General features: G+C 25.2%; 2 protein-coding genes across 3 annotated transcripts; one reads left to right on the top strand and one right to left on the bottom strand.

Moving 5' to 3' along the window:
* Positions 1-344: 344 nt before the first annotated feature.
* On the bottom strand, positions 345-2,059 carry BCIN_08g02200 (hypothetical protein). 2 transcript variants are annotated; one of them, XM_024694466.1, is made up of 8 exons: positions 1,811-2,059; positions 1,609-1,689; positions 1,434-1,530; positions 1,290-1,386; positions 1,130-1,243; positions 921-1,071; positions 746-851; positions 345-695 (listed from the first exon to the last, which is right to left on the bottom strand). In XM_024694466.1, the coding sequence occupies exons 1-8, from the start codon at positions 1,986-1,988 to the stop codon at positions 506-508; spliced, it is 1,014 nt and encodes a 337-aa protein (XP_024550256.1). In that variant the 5' UTR covers positions 1,989-2,059; the 3' UTR covers positions 345-505. The 2 variants fall into 2 exon arrangements, with proteins under 2 accessions (XP_024550256.1, XP_024550257.1); XM_024694467.1 differs by having other exon boundaries at positions 746-1,071.
* Positions 2,060-3,118: 1,059 nt separating this feature from the next.
* BCIN_08g02190 (hypothetical protein) lies at positions 3,119-4,975 on the top strand. The gene has a single exon (XM_001551876.2). It carries the CDS (start codon positions 3,191-3,193, stop codon positions 4,415-4,417), a length of 1,227 nt encoding a protein of 408 aa, XP_001551926.1. The 5' UTR covers positions 3,119-3,190; the 3' UTR covers positions 4,418-4,975.
* Positions 4,976-13,395: the final 8,420 nt, after the last annotated feature.

The following is a 13,395-nucleotide window of genomic DNA, read 5'->3' as shown; positions in this document are numbered from 1 at the left end:
TTTTAACGGAGCTATAAAAAATTATATAACCGAACGCCTCGAGGGTCAATGCACACGCTAGACTAAGCCGGCCCTTGTATGAGTAGGAAAATAATGTTCTCCAATGAGAATAACATATTCTTATAATAGTAAGAGGCCCGTTAGCTTCTAGACTAATTATACCCTAGCCCCTAATAAATTGGAGTAGTCGTGTACTTTATATTTATATTAAGCATAGCTCCACAGAGCAGCAATCATTCATAGTAGTAATACAGCCCCACAACACTTACGACCCCGCGATAAATATCTTTAATAAAATATTTGAAAATATTTGAATTATTTAACATATAAAATTGATTGATAATTGAGGTCTAATAATTTCGAAAAAGTGATCCGAATACATTCTAAACTCATATAATCCCTTACGAACCTTCTAATAGGTGCATGTATATATTAATGAATGAATAAAAAAAATCAATCTGTTTATTACAAACTCTCTAATATTTAACTTATTATCCTTTTCGAACTAGAAATAATCCTCCTCCACATAGGTCCGGTCACGTACAGCAACCTTGACGTGGTGTAACAACAAACTTTGATCGTGGTTTTTGAATCTCGAAGCCGTCTCTTGGTCGACCTGAATGTTCAACACAGGTAGAAGGTAAGCAAGCGTAATTTTTGACGTCAAGAGTATGGAAGCTCTAGCGTCTGCTACACTGTGGTACATGTCAGTTTAATGTAGCAATGAATCCGAGATGTTACCCACGTTGATGGCCAATTCTCCCCAGTGTGATGAGGAGAGAAATCCTGAAGGAGATTGACTGAATTTGCGACTGTAGCCTCTTGCCTATCTACATCCCTCAGAATATCGACTGTTGCAGACGTTAAAATTCTTATCAGAAATGTGCGAGGGGCACGTCCTTGCAAAAATGCGTACTCACAATAGTCCTCTAAAGATTCTTCCAAAACCCTATGCAGCAAAGGTAGATTATCCAGACCTTCATATGTGCGCAACTTAGGGTCTCCAATCTCTCGACGTAGCGATTCAAGATCCAGTTGCACACAGGCTTGTACAATTGTGTGAGTAAGAATCTACATATCCTCGTCAGTACATGACTGTCTGGTATATTTTTGTTTTAGAATCACTAACAAGTAAAGCCTGATTTGATAGCTTGAGCCATTCAGACAGAATTGCTTCAGCGACAACCGAAGACTTGGCCTGTTCTTTACCAGGAGCAACAATTGCGGTCCGCAAGAATTTGGGCTAAATACGATTAGCAGCTTTCTTTGTGAAATATGGGGTTACAGACCAGTTTTTCTTCTTCTGCTTGCTCTAATGCGAGAGCTAGTCGCTGGATTAATGTATGCTTTGCGCGCTCATTTCTAGTAACGATGAAATGGACGGTTCTTCCAAGTCAACTCGTGCGCATTCAGAGGTTGTTGAGTCTACTTACGGAGCGATAAAAACGGGCACATATTGTTGCGTATTGTCAGAAAGCTCCATATCGAGAGCATATCGGATCAGTGACGAGGCGAAATCTTGCTCGCGAGCTTGAAAGGGCAAAATGACAATGAGTAACGGAACAAGTGAGCGTGTGAAAGGGTACGTGAAGAGCTGGGCTTACTCACCTATCTGACCAAAAAAGATCGCAGTCGATGCCGCAAAGACCGAGGGTTTTAGCAACGCGCGTAGATTCACAGATTTCCAACCTGCCGGATTAAATGTTAAGAAGGGAGGTGATTAAATTGAAGGGGCCAATTATTGCAGAAGACCAGAATCATCAGACTTGAGGTGATAAATTCGCATGAGTATAAAAGATTCACAACGTACCATTATAATACCAAATTCTGCCACTGAATGATGATCCGCGGCTAGCTTCTGTCAAGATGTTTTCTTTAATTGAAGCCTGGAGACCAGGCGCCACATATTCTGATCCATCGGCGATTGAACAGAAGCTGCATTTTTGGGATGATTTGCACCTGGAATGGTCATAAGCATGGGACGTCATATTTCGTTGTGATCGTGTTTAAATTTACGGCCAGCTCAGTGCATCAAGATTCAGTGGAAGCTTGAAAGTTCGAAGAACAGAACAAACATAAATGAGTTTCCCAAAACAAACACGGGTTCGAATTGACCGAAAGGCTGACAGCACAGGGATTAAAAATGGGTAGTGTAGGGTTGCATGCATGCATGTATGATATGATAGATACACTCATATTGATTTTCCTCCAACAGTTTTTAAGGATAAAGAATCCGTTTGATATTACAAAAAGCGAGCGAATTACATTATAAGTCAACTACCCCACTTTCTGGCCACCCCTCTTTTAAACCATCTCAAAAATTTATAATAAATTTTATAATCACTTATTTTAATTTGCATTTCCCTAATCTCTTTGATTTTCAAAAACCTCGAATTTAGATTAATTTTTTTTTTTTTTTTTTTCTTAAAAACAATTTATTTTAATTAGTATTCCAATTACGTTGTTCAATACTTTAATTATATAAAAGATTAAAATAAAGATTGAAAGATATTAAAAATTAATATTAATAGTAGTGAAATTATCAAATCAACTCTATTACTATTTAGAATTGTAAGAGAACTAGAGAATAAATCAAAAGCTAGATTTGAATTACTTCAACCTGTTGATTCGAAATCATATATTGAATTACTTATAACTATAATAATTGTAAAGTTGATATATATTCTAATAGTAGTCACAATATGCGATTTAGGAAACGGCCAACTAGACCCTTTAGGAGGTCCTCGCTTACATCAGTCAATCAAAAAGGCGAAAGGACCAGAAGTGGGTCTACGTAAACACTAGACTAGGGCCGGCTGTATAATCAATTAGGTCTCATATTTCCCTAAAGCATCTTTAGTCTCATTAATCCTTGTGCTGATGTGCTGGTGTACCGATGTTTCGATGGCTAAGCGAGGTAGGTGTGTCTCTATCCCTCACTCACATTGTCATTCGGTGACTATGTGTGGGGTGTCTTGCAGGCCACATTAAGCGTCGGTAACGTCAGGTAAGCCTTAATTCAATAATACCCATGCAACCCGCATCCGCTTATCCGTCTAATAACATGCAATCTTATGTTTGCTTGTTCTCTTACATTCCGTATTTTCTTCTCTTCAGTGGAATCTTTCCATACCACCATCACCACCACCACCAACACCAATACCAATATCACCATCACGAGGCACAAGCTATGCAGAGTCAGGCACTAGGTCATGTTCTAGTCATTGGAGGGTGTGGATTCATGGGACATCATCTTGTCAAAGCTCTTTTGGATGATTCAAACGTAGAGCACGTTTCTGTATTCAGCCGTAGTCCGCGCGAAAACCGTTATCCTGAAGCATCGTACTATGCTGGCGATATCACGTCTGTTGAAGAAGTTACCAATTTGCTCAAGGATATCCAACCGCGTATCATCTTTCATGCCGCCTCCCCCGATCCATACCAAGATCCACCCAATCATCTTTCTTATCAGAAGGTGAATGTGGAAGGTACTAAGAACTTGCTCGCATGCGCCTCTTCCGCACCTTCAGTTGTAGCCCTTGTCTATACATCTTCGTTGACCATATACAAGTACGATGTCAACGGTGAAATCTTTAACGCGGATGAATCTCACCCCATTCTCAACGGCCCAGTTACCAAATACAACCCCTACACCGAAAGCAAGGCTCTTGCAGATGCACTGGTGTTGGCTGCCAATAACCCTTCTTCTAGACCATGTCATCTTGCTGGAAAGTGCTCCCACAGTCATCTTCGAACTGCATGTATCCGGATCCCAGGTATCTACGGCGAAGGAGACGAGAATATGACAATGCTTGGCCTACAACTAGCACGCTACGGGTTGTCATTTCTACAATTGGGTGACAATACAACTCTGTTTGATCCGATTTATGTCAGCAATGCGGTTTTTGGTCATGTCTTGGCAGCAAAGGCTCTCTTGACGGAGGTAGAGGCGGACATCGCTTACACCAAGGATAGGGATGAAGATATTGATGCAGTACCACCTAAATCTCGAATTTGCGGCGAAGCATTCAATATCACAGACGACCTTCCCTCCCCGTTCTGGTTTTATATGCGCAAGTTCTATACGGCAGCGGGGCATCCGCCGAAAACAATATGGGTCATTCCTACGTGGATCTTGTTTATGCTGGCTTGGCTAACTGAGTACTGGTTCTGGATTGTGTACCAGGGAAGAAGAAGGCCTAAAATTTTGATTCGTTCAAAGCTAGAGCACCTTTGTATGACCAGAACTTATCAAGTAAGCAAGGCAAAGCAGAAACTTGGTTGGTACGCCCTTGTCGATATTGATGAGGCTGCTAAGAATAGCATGCGCTGGGGGCTTGCAAAACTAGGTGTTGACGTGAAACACATGGGTTCTGTTGGTAATCAAGTTCAGAATGAGCGAAGGAAGGCTGCCTAGGTGAGATGGATGTTGCATCGAGATAGATTTAGCAATATAGATTGCAGTGTAGTTATTTCTTTAAGCGAGCTAAGATTCCAATGGCTTTTGTATCTTTTCTTTATTGTTCTAGTGGCTTGTGCGAATTATCTTCTCTTCAATTATTTTAATACACGAACGCGATCTTGGTATAAAGTCTACTATATTTACGTGATAGGCACCTATATCCATTATTGAGATTGAACCTTACGAACTGAATTTTGCCCAACTTTTGTTCTCCGCCTGACAATGTTATCCGGAGTATTTGAGGGGCGGTTTTGGAGTAATCTAAATGCCTTCCAAGGCCAAACCGCGACTATCTCTGTGCTCTGCAGTCTTGTTTTCAGTCTATTTGGACTTTATATATTTGGAGAATCTGGCCATTTACCATTTTACCGTGGTTATACCCCAATCGATCTCAAGTCCTACCATATTAGATACCGTGTATGTTTATTCATTCATATAATAAATGATCAAGTTCACTGACTCAGCGGGCATAGTCTTGGGTATATCTTCATTATAGATGAATAAAATGAAGCAAAAACTAATGATTGCTCTCCAGGACATGCTGTATCTTTCTTCAATGATTCCGACGGCATGTTTGCAAATGGCAGGTTTGTCTATCACTTCTTGGACTATGCGCCAAAAAACCTCCTTTCATCTATAAGTATTGATATCACCATGGGGATGGTGAAGTCAATATAATATTATAATTTACATTATTGTAATATTCTTTAGGGTTTTAAAAGCTAGAATTATGAAACATATTATTATAATATCGAAAGATATTAGTACAAATACTAATATAATTATATAATCCTTATCCCAATATTAGTAATTCTTTAAAATTGTTAGTAATATATTCTTCTAATTAATTCCTTAAATTCCTTTATATAACTATCTTCCTTTTTAGTTTTATATTTCCCTTATTATATTTTCTAATTTTTGTTAATCTATTTTATAATTTTAATTATAATAGTATTATTATTAATCAGATCTTTGAGTATTTGATATAGCTTTGATTTAATCATTGTATTTGTAGGGTTAGATTCTTTATCAATCTATTTAATCTTTATAATCTCTTGTTTTTTATATACTTCCCAAATTATTATAAAATCAATTATTAATTTCTTTTTATTAATAATATTAAACTTTATAAAATAATTATAAAATAATTTAAAATCAATACATATAATTAATAATATCTTATATACTAAAAAGATCTTATCGATTATATCTTTAATTACTATACTAATATTAAATCCTAAAACCATTTTATAGAATTCTAAAGCCAATACATTTTTAATAACTTTTTTATATTTGATTAATAATTAATAAATAATATTAATTTTATTATATTTATTTATTAATATAATAATATATTCTATTTGAAAAAATAAATCTTTATTATTAATAAAAGAAATATTAATAAATACAATTAATTTGAAAGAATCTATATAAAATAATATAAATTGTAATTCTTTTTTTGAATTGTTGATTTGCTATTAAATATATTTATTAAAGATATTAATATTCTTTTCTTTTAAATTAATTATTTATATAATAAAGGAAAAATCGAAAACTACTTTTAATTGATATATAATTATAATATATATTTTATAAATATATTATACAATATATTAATTCTTTATTATTATTAATTTTCTTAATTTTCTATAAATTCTATATATATTAAAAGATTCTATTTTAATAAATTGTAAATTCTTATATTACTTTTATTAATTAAAATAAATTGATTCATTTTTATATTAAATAATTAAATCTTTATTAAATTTGAATGATATATTTGATATCAATATTTCATATTTTTTTATTATAAACTTTGTATTTTTAAATTCAATTTACTTACAATTTATAAATTCTTTATTAATAATAATAAAAATATTATCTATTTGGAATTCTATAATATCAAATATTATATTATTTTTGATTATATATAAAAAATATAGATTATATATTGATTATACTATTTTAAAAGTATTAATATAATATTTATAATAAATATTGAATTAATGATTACTTGTTTTTGAAATATTATATAATGATTATATAATTTATAAAATAAAGTTTTTAAGGATATTCATTTTTACTAATAATTATATATAAAATTTTCAAATTAAATTAAATATTAATTATATATATATTTAAATAATATTGCAAATACTTATAATTATTTCATTCTTAAATAACATTATTATTATAAATAATATAATATATTAACTAATACATTATATAATAAATAATTATATCAAAACAATATTCTTTCTTTAATCCTTTTATATTTATATAACTAATCAAGATTTTGAAAATACCTTATCAATTTCTTTATTTTTAATTTCATCAATAAATTATAAACTAAATATTCTTATATTTTCAAATATATTTATAAATTTAATAAATCGAAATATACTATTCTTTATTAATTTATTAATCTTTTTTTGTTTTGATTTAATGAAAATTATAAATATTAAGAATACAACAAATACTATATAGTATTCAATATATTCAATATTATCAATTTCATTTTCATTCAAAAAATAAAATACTAAATTCAATAATATTTTGTATTTTTTGTTTTTATTAAAAAAGAATATTTGTATATTCATATAGATTTGTAATAATTGTATTAATAGAATTCTGATTTATAAAAGATTACAACCCTATAAACTATTAATTTTATTTGAAAAGGATTCTTTAATATTATAAAAAGGCTATATAATTTCACAAACTTTTTGTAAAATTATATCATTAATATTTTCTTGTAAAATAATTCCTTTATCCTTTTGTTATATAGATTTGATATATTTAGATTTTTTCTAGAATCGATCCTACTTTTCTTTAATATAAAACTTAATCTGGATAATACAAAACTCTATTAATCTATTTAATAACTTCACAATATATATTTGATTTCTAATATTTAATAAATAATGTAATCCCATTTAACCTTTATATTCTTTTTATACTTAAATCTTCAAATTAATAAATAAATTGTATAAAACTATTATAAATAATTTATTATATTGATTTAAAGCATTTGAAACTTATTATATAATTTGTAATTTATTAATTTCATTTATTGCTTTTTTAATTGTAAATTATTATTATAGAATTATAGATGCTGGTAAATCAAGATTAGCTATTCGAGAATATGCTTTAAAAACTAAGAGTATTAGAATCAATTCATTTAATTCTATAATATCGTTTATTATCTTTACAGTTATTTATATTATTATCTTTTTTATTATTGAATTCTTTAATTTACTAATAATAATAGTGTATATACATTTAATGATTATATAGTATTGTTTAATTATATTGATTAATTAATAGGCTTTAATTAGAACATTTTTTATTTTTATTAATATAATTGCTATATACTAAATAAACTTTTTATTAATAAAATTCTTTTCAATATTATATATAATATAATTCAATAAATTGATATAAATGTTTATCCAATATTTTTTAAGTATATCAAATGTATACTTTATATTGATATTCATTAATTATTATATTATTTGAAATTATATATCTTTATTAATAATATATAAAATCGAATTAGTATTAATATATATTATATTTATTATAATAGAATAATTGAAATCAATATTATTCTTTAAATTGAATTTGAATCGATTAAAGGATTTATTGTATTTCTAATAATATTGATAGAATTTGATAAGTTTATTAATCTTTTATTGTAAGATATTGTTATAACCAATTCATTATAATATTCGTAAGAGTTTGTGGGTTGATGAATAATTAAAGTAATAATGTAAATGATATAATTCTATATCAGTAAAATAGTATTTATTATTATTAATAATTTATTATACAAATTATTGTATATTTATATATTACAAAAGCATTATATATTTATTTTAATAAATATATAGAAAGCTCCTTTTTGTTTTATTTACCATTATTATACCGATAATATTATTATAATATATATTAAATTTATTTATATTTTTAAATAATAATAAAAATAGTATTTTTATATTTATTATATAGAATTCAATAGTTTTTAATAATAAATCGAAATGAAATAAATCTATTGATTTAGTTTTATCAATTTCGAATATTATATTAATGATTTCTATTCTGTTTTTATTTAGTAATATATTTTCAATAGTTATTTTATATATTATATATTACTTATAATCAATTATAAATTATTCTACAACAATTATATCAATAATAATACCTTGGAATTCTTTTACATTATATTTACTGATATAGATTATTCTTTCTTTATAAATTCAATATATTAAGGTATATTTAAAGATTTTATTATTTAAATTTATTATAATCTTTTTGTTATTTATAGATTTAATATAGGTAATGAAATTTGAATGTAATTTTTGTATAGGTGATTTTTGTAGTTCAAATTATATAAAATAGATTATTATTTTATTATTAATATTCGGATTGGTATTATTATCATTATTTTGATTAGGTTTTTTGTATTCGATAAAGAATTGCTTAAAGCTTTTATCAAAATTATTTCTATTTTTAAATTATTTCTTATGTTTGCTTTTTGATTTGTTACATTTCTTTTTGTTATACCAAATCAATCAACAATTTTTTTTTCTATAAACAAAACATTTTTTCTTTATTTATAATTTAAATAGGCGATAATTGTTATACCCAAAACCTTTCTAATTATACCCTTTTTAATCATATTGATATTTATAATCGATATAAAATATTGTTGTTTTGTTTATATAAAATTATTTCTATATTATTATAATTAATTATAATTTTTTAAAAAGATTTGGTATATTCTTTACAAAATAAAAACAAGTAATAGAATATATTAATATTGGTGTATATATATGTTGGTATCACCATGGGGATGGTGAAGTCAATATAGTACTATGGTTCACACTGTTGTAATATTGCTTAAGGTTCTAAAAGCTAGGACTACGAAACGTATTGCTGTAGTGCCGAAAGGCGCTAGCGCAAGCGCTAGCACGGTCACATGATCCCTATCCCGACAATATATTAATAATCTTTTAATATAATAATTTATTAGTTTTTATTATCAAATTGAATTCCTTATATAAATAACAAAACTTTATTATTATTAATTATAGATAATGATTTATCGATTTACTAATATTATCTAATTTTGCCATAACATTTTTAAATATAATACCTTTTTATTGTTATATAAAATTATATTTATATTTTAAACCTTTAAATATAATCTTTATCATTTAATAAATCCTTTTCATTATATTAGATATATTATTTAAATTTATATAATAGAAGTTAAATATAATCTCAATAAATATTATAGAGAATACTTTTAGTAATAAATATTCAAATAAATCAATTCATTAATAATTATTAATGAATATTGAATACTTATAAATAAAATTATTATTTTATTTATTATATTTATTGACTTTTTTATAAAACTTTATAAGATTTCCTAATAATTATTTAATATTAATAATTCTTTATAATATTTTAAATAAATCATTCTGAATATTATTATTATATTCTTTTCTATTCCCTTTATTATTATTATCTTTATTATCATTATTAAAACTATTATTGTTATTATTTAATTCTTTATTCAGATATTTATTCCAATATATATATTAATATATATATTACTAATTTGAATTATATTAATTATAATATTGTTTTTATTATTAAAATAATTATTATAATAATAAATTATTATAATAAAAAGGTAATACTTTTGAAGATTGTTCAAAATTGATTTGAAATAGTTTTAATAATAGGTCAATGAATTCTTAAAATATTGAAAATAATAATAATTTTCTAAAACTATAATATTCATATATAATTGATTTGTTTTTTAATATAAAACTTGAAAGTTGTAAAGATATTTTTGATTATAAAAATATCTTTAATTATAATTCTATTGATATTTTATATTCAATATTAATATCTTTATTTTTATTAAATTTTTTCAATTGCTATAATATAAAAAATAATTATAATAGAATATATATAACGTGGTTTATCAGTGTGCGGGTCATATCAGTGTGCGGGTCATTTGAAAATACATCAAAATTAGGCCTTTTTCAATATTCTTATTTTAATAACCAATCATTATTTTGAAAAAAGAAAAGAATTTTCAATAACAATAAAGAATTAGCTTCTTATAAATTTAGTTTTTTTATAAATACTTCTATTGTATTCTAAAAAAAGTAGAAATTGTCACGATTTTCATTACAAAAAAATTATTTTTATAATAACTATTATAATAATTTGATTTTTTAATAAATAATTAGATTTTTATAATATTTATATAATTAAATTTCAATATTCTCAGATTTTTTTAAATTATATTATTAAATAAAGAAAGTGCACGGTTACGCACAGACGAATTTTGTATATAAAATGAAGTGACCCATTCACTGATATGACCCGCACACTGATAAACCACGTTATTGAATTCTAAAGAATTAGTATATAAATCCTTTATTCAAAACATTTCGAGGTTTTTGAATAATATATATAGTTTTTCAATTACAATTTTTTATTATATATTTCTCGATTGAAATACAAATTCCTTTTTGAAAATCATTTCAATAATCTTTTTAAATATCCATACTTTATAAGATAATCAATATATATCAATTAAAGCTTTATATATTGATTGAATTATATATTCTTTTGATTTATTAATATATATTTTATACAAGTATAATTTATATCTAAACTTATATAAAATATATATATTAACTTATGAAAAATATATTGATATAAATCTATTGAATATAAAATGATAATCTAATCACAATTTTTAATTGTAATATTTCTAATACTAATATTTATAAGTTTTATATTTAATAAAATCTCTAATCTCTTTTATATTTATATTTTATATATTAATAAAATAATTTATTCATTTTTATAATAATTTCTTATATTCTTTAATTACAATAATTAACATTATTTTCGATTTAGTATTTGAAATAGGATTTTTAAGAACATCTCTTTTCATTTAAGAGGATTCTAGAAAAACTCCTATTATTTCATAAATAGCAAATGGATAATAATAAAAGAATCAATAATATAAATATAAATGAAATACAACTTTATAAAAAGTTTATAAAATTATATTATATATAATATTATTAAATTTAAATTGATATTATTGATTTCTATTTCTTTAATATATATTACAAAAAAGAATCAAATATAAATTAAAATTAATATAAAAATTATTATCATATTATCAACTTCTTTTAATAATATAGATATCAAATTATATTAAATTAATATTTATATAAAAACTACCATCATATTATTATCAATTCTTATTTATACAAAAGCAAATATTAAATCACAATAGATTGATATAAAAGCTTATATCTTTTCAAAGAAATATCAACCTTAATCACAAATATATTACGGGAGCTGCCTCTAGGGTCACGTGGAAGTGTCTAGAGATCTCTCGAGGTGATTTAGATTAAACTTCAAATAGGAATTCAATAAGATTGTAATTGATTGCAATTCTTATAACTATAATAATAAAACTAATAATTATTTTTGAATACAAAGCTCTATATTATAATGAAATCCATTTTATATATAAATCTTTATCCTAAAGTCGACCAATAAATCGATCGGCAAATCGATCGATAAATCGATCGATTTTTGATTATATAATATTTATCCTATAATTCCTATTATCTTAACTTGTCTTTTATCCTGAAACTAATCCCCTAAGATATTATTAATATAACTTTGTGAAAAGTTTGCAAAATTATATTCGATATTTCCTAGGACCTATTATCCTAAAAACTATATCTTACATTCTAGAATATCCTATAATTAATATTATATACATATCTAAGGCTTTTTTTGAATACCTAATATCCTTCAATATATTATAATTGAATTACTGAGATCTATAATATCATTATAGCCTATATATTGATGATTCTATAGTCTATTATTAATTTATCATAACACTATCCCTTTTTTAACCTAGTGCTTATCCCAAACATTTATATTAATACATCTTCTCTTTCATTTATTTAAATAATTGTAATGTTTTCTTCTTCAATATATTTTCTATATGAATAGCTTCTATTTACGATATTTTTAACTTGATTCGCTATATCGAGTGTTCTAATATTGAAAGAGATTCTTGCAATTTATATATCAAATCCAATTGTCATTATATTATTGATAATAATTTATTATAATATTATACTAAATGTATTTATTATAAAAAAGATTATTACTATCTTGAATCAAAGATATCTATAAACTATAAATCTTTGAAACAATAATAAGAACTATTATATTTGAAAAAAGAAAAGGCTTTCACTTAATTACAAAAGATTAATATCTAGATTCTTCGATTACACAAATAATAAGAATTTCTTTATAAATATAAAAAGAAAATGATTTGTTGAGATCTTTATACACTAGAAAAGCTTGATCTAGTTAAAAAGAATAAAAAATTGAAAAAGGAAAAATTAGAAAAGAAGTATACGGAAAAAGAAATAGCAATCATTGTTACTATATCTACTCCTAATGGTTCTTCTTTTGATTTCTTCAATCCTTTGTTATCTTTATTGTCTAATACAAAGCTTGAGACTTTATTAATAAATATAAATACTTCAAATAAAATACTCGTAGTTTCTTAAAACAGCTAAAATCTTCTTTGAATTCCCATATATTTTCTAAATATAAGTAATCTAACCATTTGATTAAATATTTAATCTTATTTCTAATATATTTGTAATTTAATATTATTTCGATATTATATATAGTATTTAAATTGATTGATTTAATTTCTATAAATAGTATATTTGGTGCTTTTGATGATATTAATTTAAGTAAGGATATATAGAATATTGGATGGATATTCATTGTATTTAATAATTTTAATTGATAATTAATTATTCCTATTACCTTATTAATCTTAAATGATC

The sequence above is a fragment of the Botrytis cinerea genome, chromosome 8 (genome assembly GCF_000143535.2).
Source record: "Botrytis cinerea B05.10 chromosome 8, complete sequence".
NCBI classification, from domain to species: Eukaryota; Fungi; Ascomycota; class Leotiomycetes; order Helotiales; family Sclerotiniaceae; genus Botrytis; species Botrytis cinerea.
This window is presented reverse-complemented; position numbering and strand designations above follow the sequence as displayed.